At 36.4% G+C, this 14,773-nt stretch overlaps 1 protein-coding gene across 2 annotated transcripts in view; it reads right to left on the bottom strand.

Moving 5' to 3' along the window:
- Positions 1-14,773, bottom strand: part of LOC104629981 (sodium channel protein type 1 subunit alpha) — a 98,409-nt gene that overhangs the window by 58,740 nt on the left and 24,896 nt on the right. For both annotated transcript variants that reach the window (XR_012836137.1, XM_075756763.1), the window contains exons 2-3: positions 8,819-9,137; positions 1,427-1,544 (exon numbers count right to left, since the gene is read on the bottom strand). Coding sequence is in view for 1 of the 2 variants with exons in the window: in XM_075756763.1 (XP_075612878.1) it covers positions 1,427-1,544; positions 8,819-9,085 (385 nt within the window). In the remaining variant the exon portion in view is untranslated. The remainder of the gene's footprint in view (positions 1-1,426; positions 1,545-8,818; positions 9,138-14,773) is intronic.

The following is a 14,773-nucleotide window of genomic DNA, read 5'->3' as shown; positions in this document are numbered from 1 at the left end:
CCCTATACAGAGGTTCAGAGAATTTGGAGGATGTACAGATGAAGGTTTTCCAACCGTTGTGCCAATTTTGTTGCGCTCAACACACATCTTTCACACTGAAAGTGAAAGGCACAGTTCTGTTACAATGGCCAAAATGCCAAACGCCCACCTCAAAACGTGAGGGCAGTAGAGTTTATCAATAAAAGTCAGAGGATTATTGAAAATAATAAACAACATTACCCCCTAATCTTTTTTCTTATACATGGCTAACCTTGTATAAGCAGATGAAATCTAAACTGCATTATGGAACATATTACATGGTTCTTAGTTAAAGTTCATATTTGCAGTGTTTGTACTATACTGAATTAAAAAAATAATTTAAAAAAGAACCTATGCATCTATTCTTATGTTTAAGATAAAAAAAATACCCCCCTACATCTATATCTAAGATAAAAATAGCCCATCCCATAGTTGGCTGGTTTGAAAAGAAATCAGTCCATATAGTGAAAGGAAACCTTTTCCTACAATAGAGCTAAATTACATAATCACACAATCAGTTAATAGATAGAAGGAAAAATATTGGAATTGCATATTTTTTACTAGAATTGCCTTTGTTCTGACTGCCATTAAGACCAGCTGGATACTCTTTTGAACACAACTAGGAGGAACTTAAAACCAAAACCAAACTCAGTAATCAGTACGCCGTAAAAAACATTACCTACAATCAGCACAGATGCAGGGCTGGAAGATATTGTAAATTGGAGCCTATAACTTGAATAGATGAGCATTCATTTGAAGCTTCTATCTGACAGTATTTGGCTGCATTTTCTCACCATCACCACCATTGTGTCTGTAGGTCTCTGTCAGGTCCCTTAGCTACTGCCCCCAAATGGTCCCTGACTTCTCTCCAGACACCTTCCTCCCCCTCTCTCACTGCTTTAACTTCCAGGGAGCTCAGAGGAAAAGGTCTTCTGAGTCAGCAGCAATCAATCAGCCTTGTTTCTTCCTTTTTCCAAAGACCTAGAAGATTCTGCCAGCATTCTCTATAATAAGGTTTCTGCCTCTAACTGTTCAATGTTGAAAGTCTTACTGTCACCCTGAAGTTTTCATTTGGTGACTACTTTTCCCAGATTTGCAAGAAAAGTGCACCAAAATCTCACCCCCTAGAAATTCCCATCAACCTGTTATGAACATCAGACACCAATGAATTCTTAAATCCATCTGCAGATTTGTACAGCAGAAGTATTGAAATTCAACATAATAGCTAAAATGCATCTACATGATACATACATATTTTGTAGTATTTATAAAAACTTACCCTAAGTCTTCCACTGTAAAATAAAATTAACAGCCTATGAAAACTTTTATTTACAATGAAATAGAAAGAGTTATGAGTTTTCTTAATTTCAGTGTGTAACATTTTGAAACACCATTGAAAAAGGATATGAATGTACCAAAATTTTAATAGCTATTTTTCTAAGAGGATTGAAGGGAGTTAAAATGTACAGGGCAGAGGTGGCACTGAATCGGAAGATTGCCTTCCCTTTATTCAATACTATGAAAGTCTGAAAAAGAGAAAGAAAAGATATTTTATAAGTGTGTATTCACTGTAGATGCTAATTTTAAAACTGTTCCTAGTGACCAATCACCAAAATTGTAACTTTTTTAATAGCTAATACACAAAAAACATGACTCATTTTTGAAATAAAGCTTATTTCTGGTACTTACCTGATGTACCTGACATATGAAAATATAATTTTAAATACAGAATGTTCGATTCATTAATGTTTTTATACTACTTCTTCAGTAAAAAACCTCAGTATTGATGTATTTCTTTTTAAAAAAGGTGCAGAAATTATTGACTAAAATTATATTTATGTTTCACCATAGAAAACTCTTTCTTCCTTAATGTTTGAAATACCATAAGCAGGGAAACCTTACCTGTGGATGTTAATCATGTGTTAGTAAGAGAAATCCTTATAGAAACTGATTTAATAGGCTACCCATTTGTTCATATTTTTTATTCTAGTCTGTCTCGGTCTTTGAGCTAAGGAGAGAGGGAAATAGCAGTAACACATATAGATATGACTAGGTAGATCTCTGAGGACTGCGGACATCTGAATACACCTTACCAGAGGAAAGAGATACATACCAGATGACCTCCCCACACAATTGTGTTTTGCCGGTGGGAAACTTTCCCAGCACATACAGAACTTATTAAATTTAAAATTTAACAGCTAAAGAGCCTATCAAATTTAGAGACACTTAAAGGCATGTAAGCCTTACTTCAGAGAATTATAGAGGACTCTGTAGGCCGAAAGCTTGTCTATTTTTCTCAAATAAATCCATGAACCAAATATAAAGAGTGTGAGAGCAAACCCTACAAACATTGCTTTGCTTCCACTGTAGGCCATCATGACTGCAACAGCATTAACACTAGAGCACAGAAAATGTGGACTGTCAGGTTTCTTTGTGGCACTAAGGTGCTCTTCAACTGCAAGATCAATCAGAAAAGAATGAAAAACATTGCAGAAGGAAGGCTCAGTAACTGAGAAGAAAGCTGCACACAGTGGAAGGGATGATGCAAGGATTATAGCCTAAATTCAAACTGAATTAAAGGTATTGAAGAATCTGCCCAGGAAAGATGTCCAAAATTGCTTTTTTTGTTTTGTCAGGGTTGTATATTTCAAAAATAAGCTATGATAAATCCTCCTTGGTTTTCATTATGTTACTGATGAAGTGAGCTGTAAACTAGAATGCCAGTGGAAATGTGGGAAAGAGAATGTTGATCTCTTCTGGTGTCCTTGTCGAGCATCGCATCAAGACTGTAAGCAAGTGGACTACAAGGCTATTTCTGGGAAGCCTGGCAGACAGAGAAAATGTGCCAAGGAGGTTCAAGAAGGACAATTCTTCAGTGTGCTTAGATTTGGGAAGCTTAGTATGTATGGACCATGAAGTACAGATACAAATCTCTAGGAGCACACAGGAGGTGGAGAGAGACGTGGAGATGAGGGCTTCCACCAGTTTGTGACAGATACTAAGTACTGAAGGCAGAGGAGAAGCAGGGATTAGACCCTGAGGAAAAGCTGTCCCAGTCCCAACTCACTTGTTGGCTTCTTCCTGAAGCTGCCGCTCCATCATAGCTCTACATGGCACACCTTCCTGTACAGACCAAACCCCTTAAGAGTAAGGGGCATTAACAGTGAGACTTTATATTGTCTTGAGTATAAACTCAAGGAATGGTATATCAGATGTATTTGATCTCCTCACTTCTGCACACAAAAGGAGAAACTGCGTATGAAACTGAAGACAGTGGGATAAAGCCTGAGCTAATGTTTCCAAATTACACTTCCAGTTGTGGATTATAGATAACAACGACCTTCAAAGCATAACTGCAGATGACCTGACCTTAAATTAAGCTTTCATTTTAAATACTGAAGCAACCAAGCAGATGAATGATTTTTTGGCACAATGTTTTAAAGCCTCATACCCCAAGGGGAAGGTGAGTTTCCCCTCCCAGGTCTGACCCCAGCCCCCAGGACTCAGCTCAGAAGTCTCCAGCTCACACTCTTGGCTTTTGTAGCTATGAGGTAGTTGACAAAATACATTAAAACTCACACTCCCTACTAACTTTGTATCTGAGACTATACCACCTACGTTTAGTCAACCTACATTTTAAAAAAAAATCTTTGAACACAAGCATATTAAACATACGTCTCTTTTTTAATGTGCCTTATGGAAAATAACAGCATGCTGGCACAGCTCCAGTTTCAGTTGAAGCTGCTGCTATTTTAGCTGTTCTACTTTCTGCTGCCCTGCATAAGCAGATCCAACAAGACTTAAAATTCCTACCTCAGTTTTAATTTTTCACTCAAAGCATCTTTGTGACTGGAGCCTTCAGAATGACTTTGTTGGTCCTCTGACTTCTAGCCTTAAACATTAACTAAAATTGTATCTTTTCTCTGAAGAAGAATTTTCATAAAAAATTACAGATAACAGCTGATACCCAGTCCCTGTGTAAGCTTCCCTCCCTCATAAGCATGCCATATCTCACTCCAGTCTCAACCCAGATGCAAGCCAATGTGTAGGCAGTGTGGATGAACATGAAGTATTGTATCCAAAGCTGTCAGGATAAAGTAGACATACACTGAGAAAAGCTAAATAAATTCTAAACAAATTGTAAGATTAATGTTTGTATATGAAGGATTATGTATTCTTTTCAGGGCTTACATTTTATAAAGTGCCTTAATCATTTTATAAAGGCAGGAAACCTGCTCACACTCAATATATTCATACTTGACTATGAATAAATCCCTAAAGAGAAGTGCCTGATTTGCCACTTTTGCATCTGTAACCTGGATCTCAGCTCTGTAACTTCTGCTGTATTTGATATAAACCCAGAAACTGCATTCTTAGGAGGGCAAAGAAGGAGGTGGAGTATTTTGAGAAGATGCAGCTAAGAGGGAAGAATACCCCACACTGAACAAAGATATGGTCTCAGAGAACCCCTTGGGACAAAGAGTTCCCAAAACCTTATTTCTTCTCTCCGTTCTCCCAGTTAGTTTTAAATGTAGTTTCTGGAAGGCTACATTTAGCAGGCTGACTGCTACGGCATTGCATTTCCACTTCCTACAGTTAAATAAACACCATCTAAAACCTCATAGGACCTTCTGAAAGGCAAGAGGTGACATGTTGTTGAGCTGGGTCCTTAGCTTCTCGGGAAGAGCCCTAGAGGCAGCTGGAACAAGAGACTCATGGCATATTTGAAATTGGCATTTCTTGTGTTTGTGGTTATCTTTTGAAACCATGTTTTCTAGCAAGACCTTAATTTTTTGCTTTGCTACAACTTTTCACTTAAAAACTCTTTTACTTAAAACTATCAAAAATATCTAAAATCTCTAGTGCATTCACCTTTTCTGATGTAATGAAGTTAAGTAAAGAAATTTTACAGAATCTTTTTATTTCTGCAACTCAAGACAAGTCTAGGAATTCCAGGAGCTAGTGGTTTGATCAGATTAGGGACTGATATTACCAAATGCCAGGACAAAAGGAGGCATCTTTTCTGACAGACATCGTTCAACATCCTTCCGGCAAGAGGCAGGGCATGGAGTGGCAATAAGCAATGCTGTATTGATATTATAGCAGGAGGAAAGTGAAGTTAGACTCATTTAGTTCCACCTATTCTTTCCTTCCTCTTTAAAGTAGCAGCCTAGGTTCAAGAGAAAATAGCCAGCCCTTAATGTATGAAACCAAGTGGACCAGATTTTGATGTGTGCCTGCAGGTCAGGGTCTTAGGGGGTTCCAGCTGATCCTTTCTCTATAGACAGTGATGTGAACCTCCTTGATCCTTTGTGACAGCAGCTTGAGCATGAACAGGCAGTCACTATTATACCAGGAGCACACAGATTTGCACTTACACAGAAGTGCAATGCAAAAAATGGGTAAAGTCTGAGTTCATTTTTACTCAGTTTTTGATTAAAAAAAAAAGCATTGCAACCATTTAGGATGCTAAACTTCACAGTTCTGAAGACCAGCATTATTGACCACCACAGTCAGTAGCCTTTTATGACAATAAAATCATAAGAACATAAGAACAGGTATTGCATTATATTATATTATTATATTATATTATAAAGTAATTATGTTCCAAGGGTACAGTTGTTGGCATTCAGGCTATCTGTGATACTGTGCAAATCAATAATACTATTGGGTGTGTAAATTTGCTATAATGGGCTGTTCTGTTGTCGACAGCGGTTGTCAATTTTTTCCTTTTCTTCTCAACTTCAGATCAATATTGGGAATGAACATGTCCTCTTTGGTTGTAGGTTTTGCATAGATGCACAGTTACAAAACCATAAAATTAGCAAACCTATCTGTTTTTGTTTCTTTTAACAGGTTTTCCCATTTTTTTAACTTTTTATCTCAGGGCTACCTTATCCACAAATTAAGGCTCTCACACCAGCTCAACATATTTATTTATTCCTGTATTATTCTGTATTAAACTATCAAATCATGGCATGCACAAACCTATTGGTTAGAAAAAAAATCCCAAAGATGAAATGTAAAACACTTTAGATGATGTTTCAACATTTAATGCGTCTAAAAATACAGTGAACTTCAATCTTGCTACAAAAATAGAAAAAAAATCCTCAGCAAGTGGGATGCAATACTTGCATATGAGGCAACTGATGGATGATTTCACTCATGACACAAATAAAAAAGATATTCCTAAAATTCTTGTACTGGTTTCCTGAATAAACACTGTGACGATGTCCATTAGTGCCATTTGATCAGTGCTGTAGGTAACCATTTCTATTCCCTATTTGAAAGTTTGGAAGCCAAAGTGATACAGTTTCTGTCATTAAATCAGGTATAGTTTATGCAGAGATCTTAATAGAGGTCTGAAGCAACAGTAGCATCTGTTAATCCATACATTTGTTCTAACCCTTTCTTGTAAATAAGTATTTTCCTTCATTTTAGTGTTTATTAGATCCATATCATTTCAGATAGATGCTTCCCCAAGCAGAAGTATAAAATCTCTAACCATCATGCAGCAGTTGTCAGACCATTACACTGGGAGAGGATGTGGTGACTGACTCCTTGGCTTTACAAGGCAGAATTCAGAAAGGGATAAAGGAAAGCTGAAATGTTAAATGGTACAGAGATAAATGCATTGAACATTAAGAGACCTTCACATCTTGTTAGAGATGTTCACTTCTGCTTCAGGCTTTTCTCAAACTATTTCTCCTTCTGAGACTTGCAGGAGCATCAACTGCTACCAATACTCTCAAAAGACAAGTGAAACAAGACGAAAGTCTTTGCAGAATTGACATACAGCTAGATAAGAAAATCTAGGAATTAGATATTTCAAAGTCAGATTACTGATGTAAAATTGAAATAGAAGTTGGATTTCTGTTAGGAAAGTCTATTTTCCTTCTACCAAAGGAAGAAAAAACAGAGAGAATTGTAGTGGGTGAGATATTTTTGTCTTGTCTTTGATTGACAGGGCTGTTTCCATTCCTGTCCTGTAGAAGATTAAAGCACGTGCATAGAGAGGATGTGTGGACTTCAGCACAAAGAGAATCCCAGTGGGTACATGCCTCGCCTGTAAAAGTTATTTAGTGTGGAAATAAAAAGATTCTTGCTTTCAAATAGTACAGAAACTTGGTTGAATATGTTCAGTTGGTTTCACTCCACTTCTTGCAACTCTATCATCAGACCTGGCTGACGTAGTAAGTTTTCAGCTCCATCTGTGAAAGGACTGAAAGGGTCTTCCATTTCTAAGGGCTTTAGAAGCATACCTGTATGTCATACCTAGCATGTATCTGTTTTCACTGTAGGACAGACAAGATCAACTGATTTGACTATAAAGATCCAGGTTCAGCTGTGGGCAGGTAGGTATATAATTATATGTGATTTTGTGTCATAGACACAATTAGTACAGAACTCTACAAGGCCTGCTTTTATAGAAACACATCTTTTATCTTTGTAAAAGTAGAACTGTGATTTAAAGATAAATCTTCATACACTGTGAATGGCAGATAAAGGCTCTTTCAGAGGCATCAAATAATAAAGATAAAAATATTGTTCTTTCACATAGTATTTTCTTTCTTGTCAAAATAGGACTCATAAATCACATGAAATTTAGCAAGCTAAAAGACAATTAGAACACAGCATTTTGTGAAAAATCAAAATAACTCTTGTGTTGGTATTTATAGAGTTTTCATAATAACACTATCTAATAATTAAAGTATCACCCAAGCTAACTATCTCTATAAACCATGAACCTTTTTTGCTGTATATAGGCTGTGCAACAGAATCATCCTGAAAGTATTCCAGAGCTATTAAAGGCCAGTTCCACTAGAAAATTTAAAATCAGTTTTACACTCTCTCTATGATATTTTCTGCTTATCCATGTGTTCCTCTATTGATTCCATAAAGTTCCTAAGAATTTGCTATCAAAGCATACTTCCGGGAACAAAATGTGCTACACTTTGCTTCATGCTGTCAGTGTTAAATCTGAAGAACCTTAGAAAAAGTGTGGTGTGTGTAGGGTGTACTCAGTTTTAATATATCTTCACTTTTTAAAAGTTTGCAATATCATCTATTATGTATATACACATTTGTATAGGTATTATATATTGCTTATAATCAAAGGCAACATACTATGTTTCAGCTTTGATATAAATGTTCCTTTAATACAAATTCAATTATATTAAAGGAATAAATTTTGATGTAAATTAAAAGAAAAGGATGAAAGTTTAGTAACCATTAAGGAGGATGGATTCTGTCCTGTACCATAGAGGACAGTGGGCACTTTGCTAATGATTTAGAGAGCAATGAATAGAAGCCTAGATTTTCACACTATTTATTCATACCCTGCTACATCCTTTGTGCAACCATATTCTACAATCAGTCATAATGTTACATTTATTGCCAATCTGAGGAATTTAATGTTAAAAATAATATTACTGGAAAATTCCTCTTTATGTAAAGCAGGACGACCAGTATGCCAAGAGCACACAAGAGTAAATGTGTTCTAAAAACATACATTAGCTAAATCAACTTTTTGTAACTAGAAGATATTAAACATTTATTTATTAACTTTCTGGAAAGTAGAATGTGTATCACTGTATCGCTGGCATCAAACATTTTCTGCTCTTGTTGTACACCTAGTCCTTTTAGCAATGCTCAACTGTTTCCAGAATTACATCTTCCTACATGGTTGCAAATTAACAGACTGAAGTAACAAGCTATATTACCCACTGCACAGAAATGAAATGAACGTGATAAAGCACTCCCAATGCTGCTATATGAACAGGATTGATATTAGACTCACTTTTTTATTGATGTAATATGGGTCCATGTCTTCCAAGGGCTCAGACACCATTCCTGGAGGTATGTCACCATATATAAACGGAAGTGTTTTTCCTGCCTCCAAATCACTGTTTGGCTTTGGCCCATTTTCATCATCATTGTCTTTACGATCTTGTTTAGAATTCTTAGCTTTTTCTGCAGCAATGCGTTGTTCAATAGCTGCAAGAGACTCTCTAGTGAAGTATTGGAAGCTGTCTGGTCCTGGTGGTACAAGCACTGACTGCTCCATCTTTTCATCCTGCACATTTTAATTACCATTTATTCTTCTGCATAGGAAAATACTAAAAGAGAGCAGAAAATAAAATTCAAACAAAGATATTAAAATCACCAAGAAAGAAAGATAACATTTATTTTTAAATGCTTTTGTTTATGCTATGTTGGAATGTTCGAATACACAAAACTAAAAATTATGTAAAAAAAATAAAGTGGTTTACGTTGGTGATTTTACCTTTGTAAGAGGCACTTGTGTGGTTCTTATACTAGTTATATAAACTGTAGTAATTTCTGAACTCTAAGACTATAATGGCCTCTTACTCCAAATAAGGAAAAGCATGATACTTAAGAACAGACACATTCTTTCCTCATAACTCTGATTACCTTAAAATCACCTCACATTCCTCTGGAATCGATCAGGATTACATTGGTAACTGTAAATAGCACAGTTCATCAGACTTAATGCAGAAACTTCCACTGAGTTCAGCAAGAGTATCAGAAAACAAGCACTGTAGAATCAGAATTTCTATTAAACAAACAAAAATCACCTCTGCATATTATGAGGTAGTAAAGTAGTGGTTCCAAGTGAGTTTTTGTATGGGCAATTATTCTAGACAATAAAAACAATTGCCTATTTTTATTTCAATTTAATTGTTATTATATATCTGGTTCTTTATTCAATAGCCGTAACTGAATAATTCTGAAAGTATTCTAATATACGTATTTATTTATATATTGCAACTGAGAAAATAAACTTGACAAGGAAAAAGAAAGAAAAAAGAAGTCCTATTAAAACTACGGAGCTGGCATCTTTCATGCTGCTGAATAATTTTCTGATGACATCAGACATACAGGTGAAATTAAGTAATAAACCCCAAATTCTCTAGATCATTAAGGCTACAGTGAGCACAAACATCTTAATCACACATATGTACACATATGTATTGAGTAGTATATAGTATATAGTGGATAAAATAAGAAAGAAGGGTCAAAATGCTTATGGGCTGTATAAACCAATTTTCTTGATTTCTCAGAAAAATTTAAAAAAACATCATAGTTCACCTGGGTGTATAGAATCAGCACCCACAGTCAGGGGAATGGCTTCTAAAGAATTGAAATGCTACATTTGTCACAGTAAAAAATTACAGGGAGCTAATCAAAAGACAAAGTATTGACCCATGCAGAGTGTAGACTCATGTCAGAAACAGTTCTCTAAAACTTTCCCTTCTTTCTAATCCTGAAAGGAATCAGAATCATCCTGTTCTCTCTCCATTAGAGGAAAAGAGGATATAAGAAATTGCATCTCAGCCAACAAGAATTTAAAATTTTCTCTTCCTCCATATAGAGCACATCCTCCAGACATCCCTCAGCTCCCCATTTCGTGGTTCTATTTACTTCTGGGAATTGACTCTTCAGTCTCTTAACTACCGAACTCATAGTTTGTACACTCTGACATTATTTTTTAATGTTCAATCACACCTTGTAGATAGTGGGAAAGAAGTAAAAAAAACCTATTAGCCACACTACTGACCTTGGCTGATCCCCAAACTGATCCCTGTAAGTGGCACCATTATTTGGGAAACAGATCTCACACTAAGCCACTATTAAAATATTACGGGAGCCACGGCTGTAGGTGGATACTACTTGTTCTGTGGGCTTCAGGGAGACACAGAGACTCAAAACAGTCAGACTTTCTTCTCTGCTCAGCTTATTCGGCAAAGGAAGGGATGACAATTGTCTCTTCTCTTCTGTCCCTTCGCTCTCAGCATAGGTATAATCCCCATGGGCACCAGCAAACGGGGCTACATAGCCCTGTTTGCCTTTCCCTCTCCTCCTCACCGTGGGATCCAGGAGGCTGGTCTTCCCCTTTGCCATTTTTCCTTTGAAAATTCTCTTCAGCCTCTAAAAACTCCACCGTACATAGCACTTGCTGTTCCCTGCCATGGTGGCCAGCGAGGGCAGGGCAAGCCCAATGAGTCCTGGCACAGTGGGAGGGAGGTGCTGGACAGTAGCAAGGGCAATCTCCTGTTTTGAAGAGGAAGGAAATGGACAGCCAGCGAGCAGTCAGCAAAGGTGAGCTCTGAAACCCTATGGTGCTCTCAGGATCACCTTTTAGTTCAGCTGAGTGTCCCCAGCTGGCATGCAAAATAAGGAGGTAAGCCTATAGGTACCCAGAAACAAGTTACTTCATAGCCATTACTTAGGTTGCAAAAACATTTGATTCAGCTACTGTGTTTATATACTGAGTTTAAAACCAGCAAATGCTGTGGGCTTTTCTAATAATACCTGTATTTTTTTCTGTAGAAAAGAACATTACATTATTTTTCTACAATTAAACCAATAATGTTCTCAGGTCTGTCAAATGTACATGGAGCAAGCCAGATATACACCTTTAGATTTATCTAAATCTAAGTAGGCTGTACTTAAAATGTTTCAGGAGACTTTATGAAGATTTAATACTTTTTATCCTCTACTTAGCAGCTTAGAGGATATTTTTCTTTTCTTCCTGCATTTCTATGATTATAAGTCTTCAGAACTGCAAATAGAAGTCTTCTATAAATTTAAAAGTCAATATTATATATATACAGAATTCACTACAGTCTTAATCTCAAATCACTTTCATCTGTCATATCAGAGTAGTTAACTGAAAGGTCTGTATTTACTTATTATAGTCAATAAATTTATTCTCACTTATCTATGTAGGGGATGGATAACTATTGATACCAGGCCAGTTAATCAGCTGATATCCTTCTGACTTCTATCAAGTGATTTATTAAATATTAATTTAATAACTACAAATTTCTTACACAATCCAAATGGACTTTTTTTTTTTTTTTTATCTTTAGCATAGCACTGGTAATTCAACAGCGGAAAGTACATAAGAATACACAAAATACAGATTTCTTACTACGTTCTTTCCTACTCTTCTTCTGGAGTGAATGAGGTGGTTTTTTTTTTTTTGCTTCTTAATCTCCAATTGTGTTTGAGTGACTTTCTTATAAGCAGTGTATCAGTAAGCAAAACATTTCAAATTTTGGAAAATAAAGTACTCAGAACATTTGAAAATAGAATTGTTCTGTTTCTTCTTAAATTTCCCAGGCAAAATATATTCATATATCCTTTGTAGTATCATCATTGTAAGCCAGATGATTCCAGAGCACACTCAATATACGCCGTGTGCACGCACCATCTGTAAACCACATGCAGAATAAGTCTGAAGTTATTCAGCTGCATCTGTGTAATTGCACAATGCACAGTTGATCTGCCCACGCATATTAAGTCTGAAGCATCCAGAACTACACTGGATTAGCTATGCCCACGCTGACCATCTGGGCAATATACATTCAATTGGTTCAGCACTTCCCTGATGGATGTGATCAGTTGTACACCTTGCATAGTTGTAGATCTACACATACTTAGAGAATAACTCAAGCTGGTAAATATCCACAGAGTTTCTGCAAATTTCTAGATTCTTAAAATATCACCTAAATAAATTTTCTAGCCAAAATAAAGGGACATTTCAGCAAATAGATGGAGAAATGGTGCCTTGTCTAACAGTGATTCCAAACCAGTTACACACTAGCCTTTGAAAAAGTCAATTATGATGATACATAACTCTGAAAAAGAGACAGGTTTGAACAAGAAGATTATTTCCTAACCTGATAAGCATCTGGTTTACTGTTAGCTTTCATATTCTTCATGCCTTCATAACAAACCGTGACAAGAGTTCCTGGAGAGTTTGGTGAGGACAACCTTAGCATACATGTAGAACTACAGTACTGCAAATACCTAAACTTTAGCAAGCTAATTTCCTTATATTATCCATATGCTTAAATCTAAAACTGTAACATGCTTTGATGTTTGATATTCTGTGACAACACCCACGAATTAAAATTTAGCTTCCATTTGCCACAGAATATAATGAATGTTGAGATGTTGAAGTTCCATTGGACCCTATGTGCTAGAAATGGAGGAATTTGATCGTAACAGACCAGCTCCAACAATGCTTGTGGTACAACAGGTCTGGTTCAGCTTTATACTTTCACCTACATAAACACCTATATAAAGCCTTCCATAATCACCTTTATATCCAAATGCTGAAATCAAAATTGATCTCTAAAGAACAATCTTCTTCCTGCCCCTCCCTCCATCCTTCAGGTGCCAAGATTCTCAGCAATATAACTTTTAGCCAGCATTTAATTTTACTCAATTAGCATAGCAATATGATTAACTTGGAGTTACAGCTTCTCAGATTTACCATATAGCAATGTGCCACGTGCCATTTTTTTCTAGAAGATATTATATAGATGTTCAGTTTCTCCTATGGTTGACACTGCAGGTGCTGAGTGATGCGAACATGTTTCTAATATACAGACACGGGATAGACCAGAATGGTATTTTTGTTCTTTTGGCCTAGGCTTGACATACTGATAAATATGTGACAGGCATGAACTAGAGAATAACTAGAGAATAACTTACGTTCTTTACTTCTGATGGTAAAACCTTGCATTCATTGGAAGTAGTGGTGAATTAATACTTTTGCCTCCCCCACCCCACTTTCTTTTTTTGTATTCTCCAACTACTCAATTTGGTGAAAGGCTGCAGCTCTGGTTTGCTGGATGTGAATGTGCATCCAAGGTGAAGTGGAAGATGAGTGCAAAAGGGAATGCACATGAATCTTTCAACAAATACACTGCACATTCTTTTGCACTGCTACTTGCAGAATTAATGACTCACAGGACTCTTCTTTATATACATCACTAAATATGATTTGTTACACTTGGTGATGTAAGAAATAAGTAATCTCTCACCACTAACAGAAAATAAAAATGACACTATATCAAATCAAATATTAAGAAATTAGCAAATGAAACTAGCCTGTTTTCATTGCCTTGTTAATCTCCCTTTGAATTTCAGGAAGACACCCTTAAATGTCTGTACAGACTGATGTTCCTTGTACTTTTCAGCACTGTGAAACTGATTACTAAGGAAAAACTCAGGCAAGAGAATTCTGCTAGAATAAGCAGAATTTCATCTTTGCCCTTCATTTTGCCCTTGCCCTGTGACACACATTCTGGTTTTGTGTTTGGCATAAACTAACAAATCAGTTATATTAAAAATCATGCATCTTACTATTTTGAAAAAGCACCAGAGTAGTAAACAGTAGCATTAATATTTTGAAGTGCTCTAGATGCAATGATGTAACATTGGTAACTTCATTTTTATAAAGAGACTAACCAGATATTAGAGAGGTTATCAGTGATATGCACAGGGAACATCACCTGGCTAATTCAAGGCACAACTAACAAACCACAGCTTCTACAAAATAAAGATAAATCAGTAAATCTACATGTAAACTCACAGAGCCCAAATCTATGATACATTACTGCTCATTGATTATTGTCAGTTTCTCATTATTTTTTATTAAAAAAATACTCATTATGATTCTTGTCTTCAGAATGCAGAATAAACATGAATTACCTCCCTCAAAGTGTGGATTTGTGGGAAGAGAGGCAAGAGGGTACAGGCAGCTACTGTGGTTTTGTACATGAGGCACTGGCTAAGGAGAAACTCCTGTTCCTTTCTTCATGGCACTGAGCCTGTTTCCGGCCTGTTCATTTTAGAGCTACTACAGGTAGCAAAGGTAGGTAGGATATCCAAAGCAACACACTTGGCAGAAGGACAGAAATCAGATTAGAATACT

This window comes from Balearica regulorum, chromosome 6 (assembly GCF_011004875.1).
Source record: "Balearica regulorum gibbericeps isolate bBalReg1 chromosome 6, bBalReg1.pri, whole genome shotgun sequence".
Classification (NCBI taxonomy): domain Eukaryota; kingdom Metazoa; phylum Chordata; class Aves; order Gruiformes; family Gruidae; genus Balearica; species Balearica regulorum.
The sequence above is the reverse complement of the archived record's forward strand: the minus strand, read 5'-3'. Positions and strand labels throughout refer to the sequence as shown.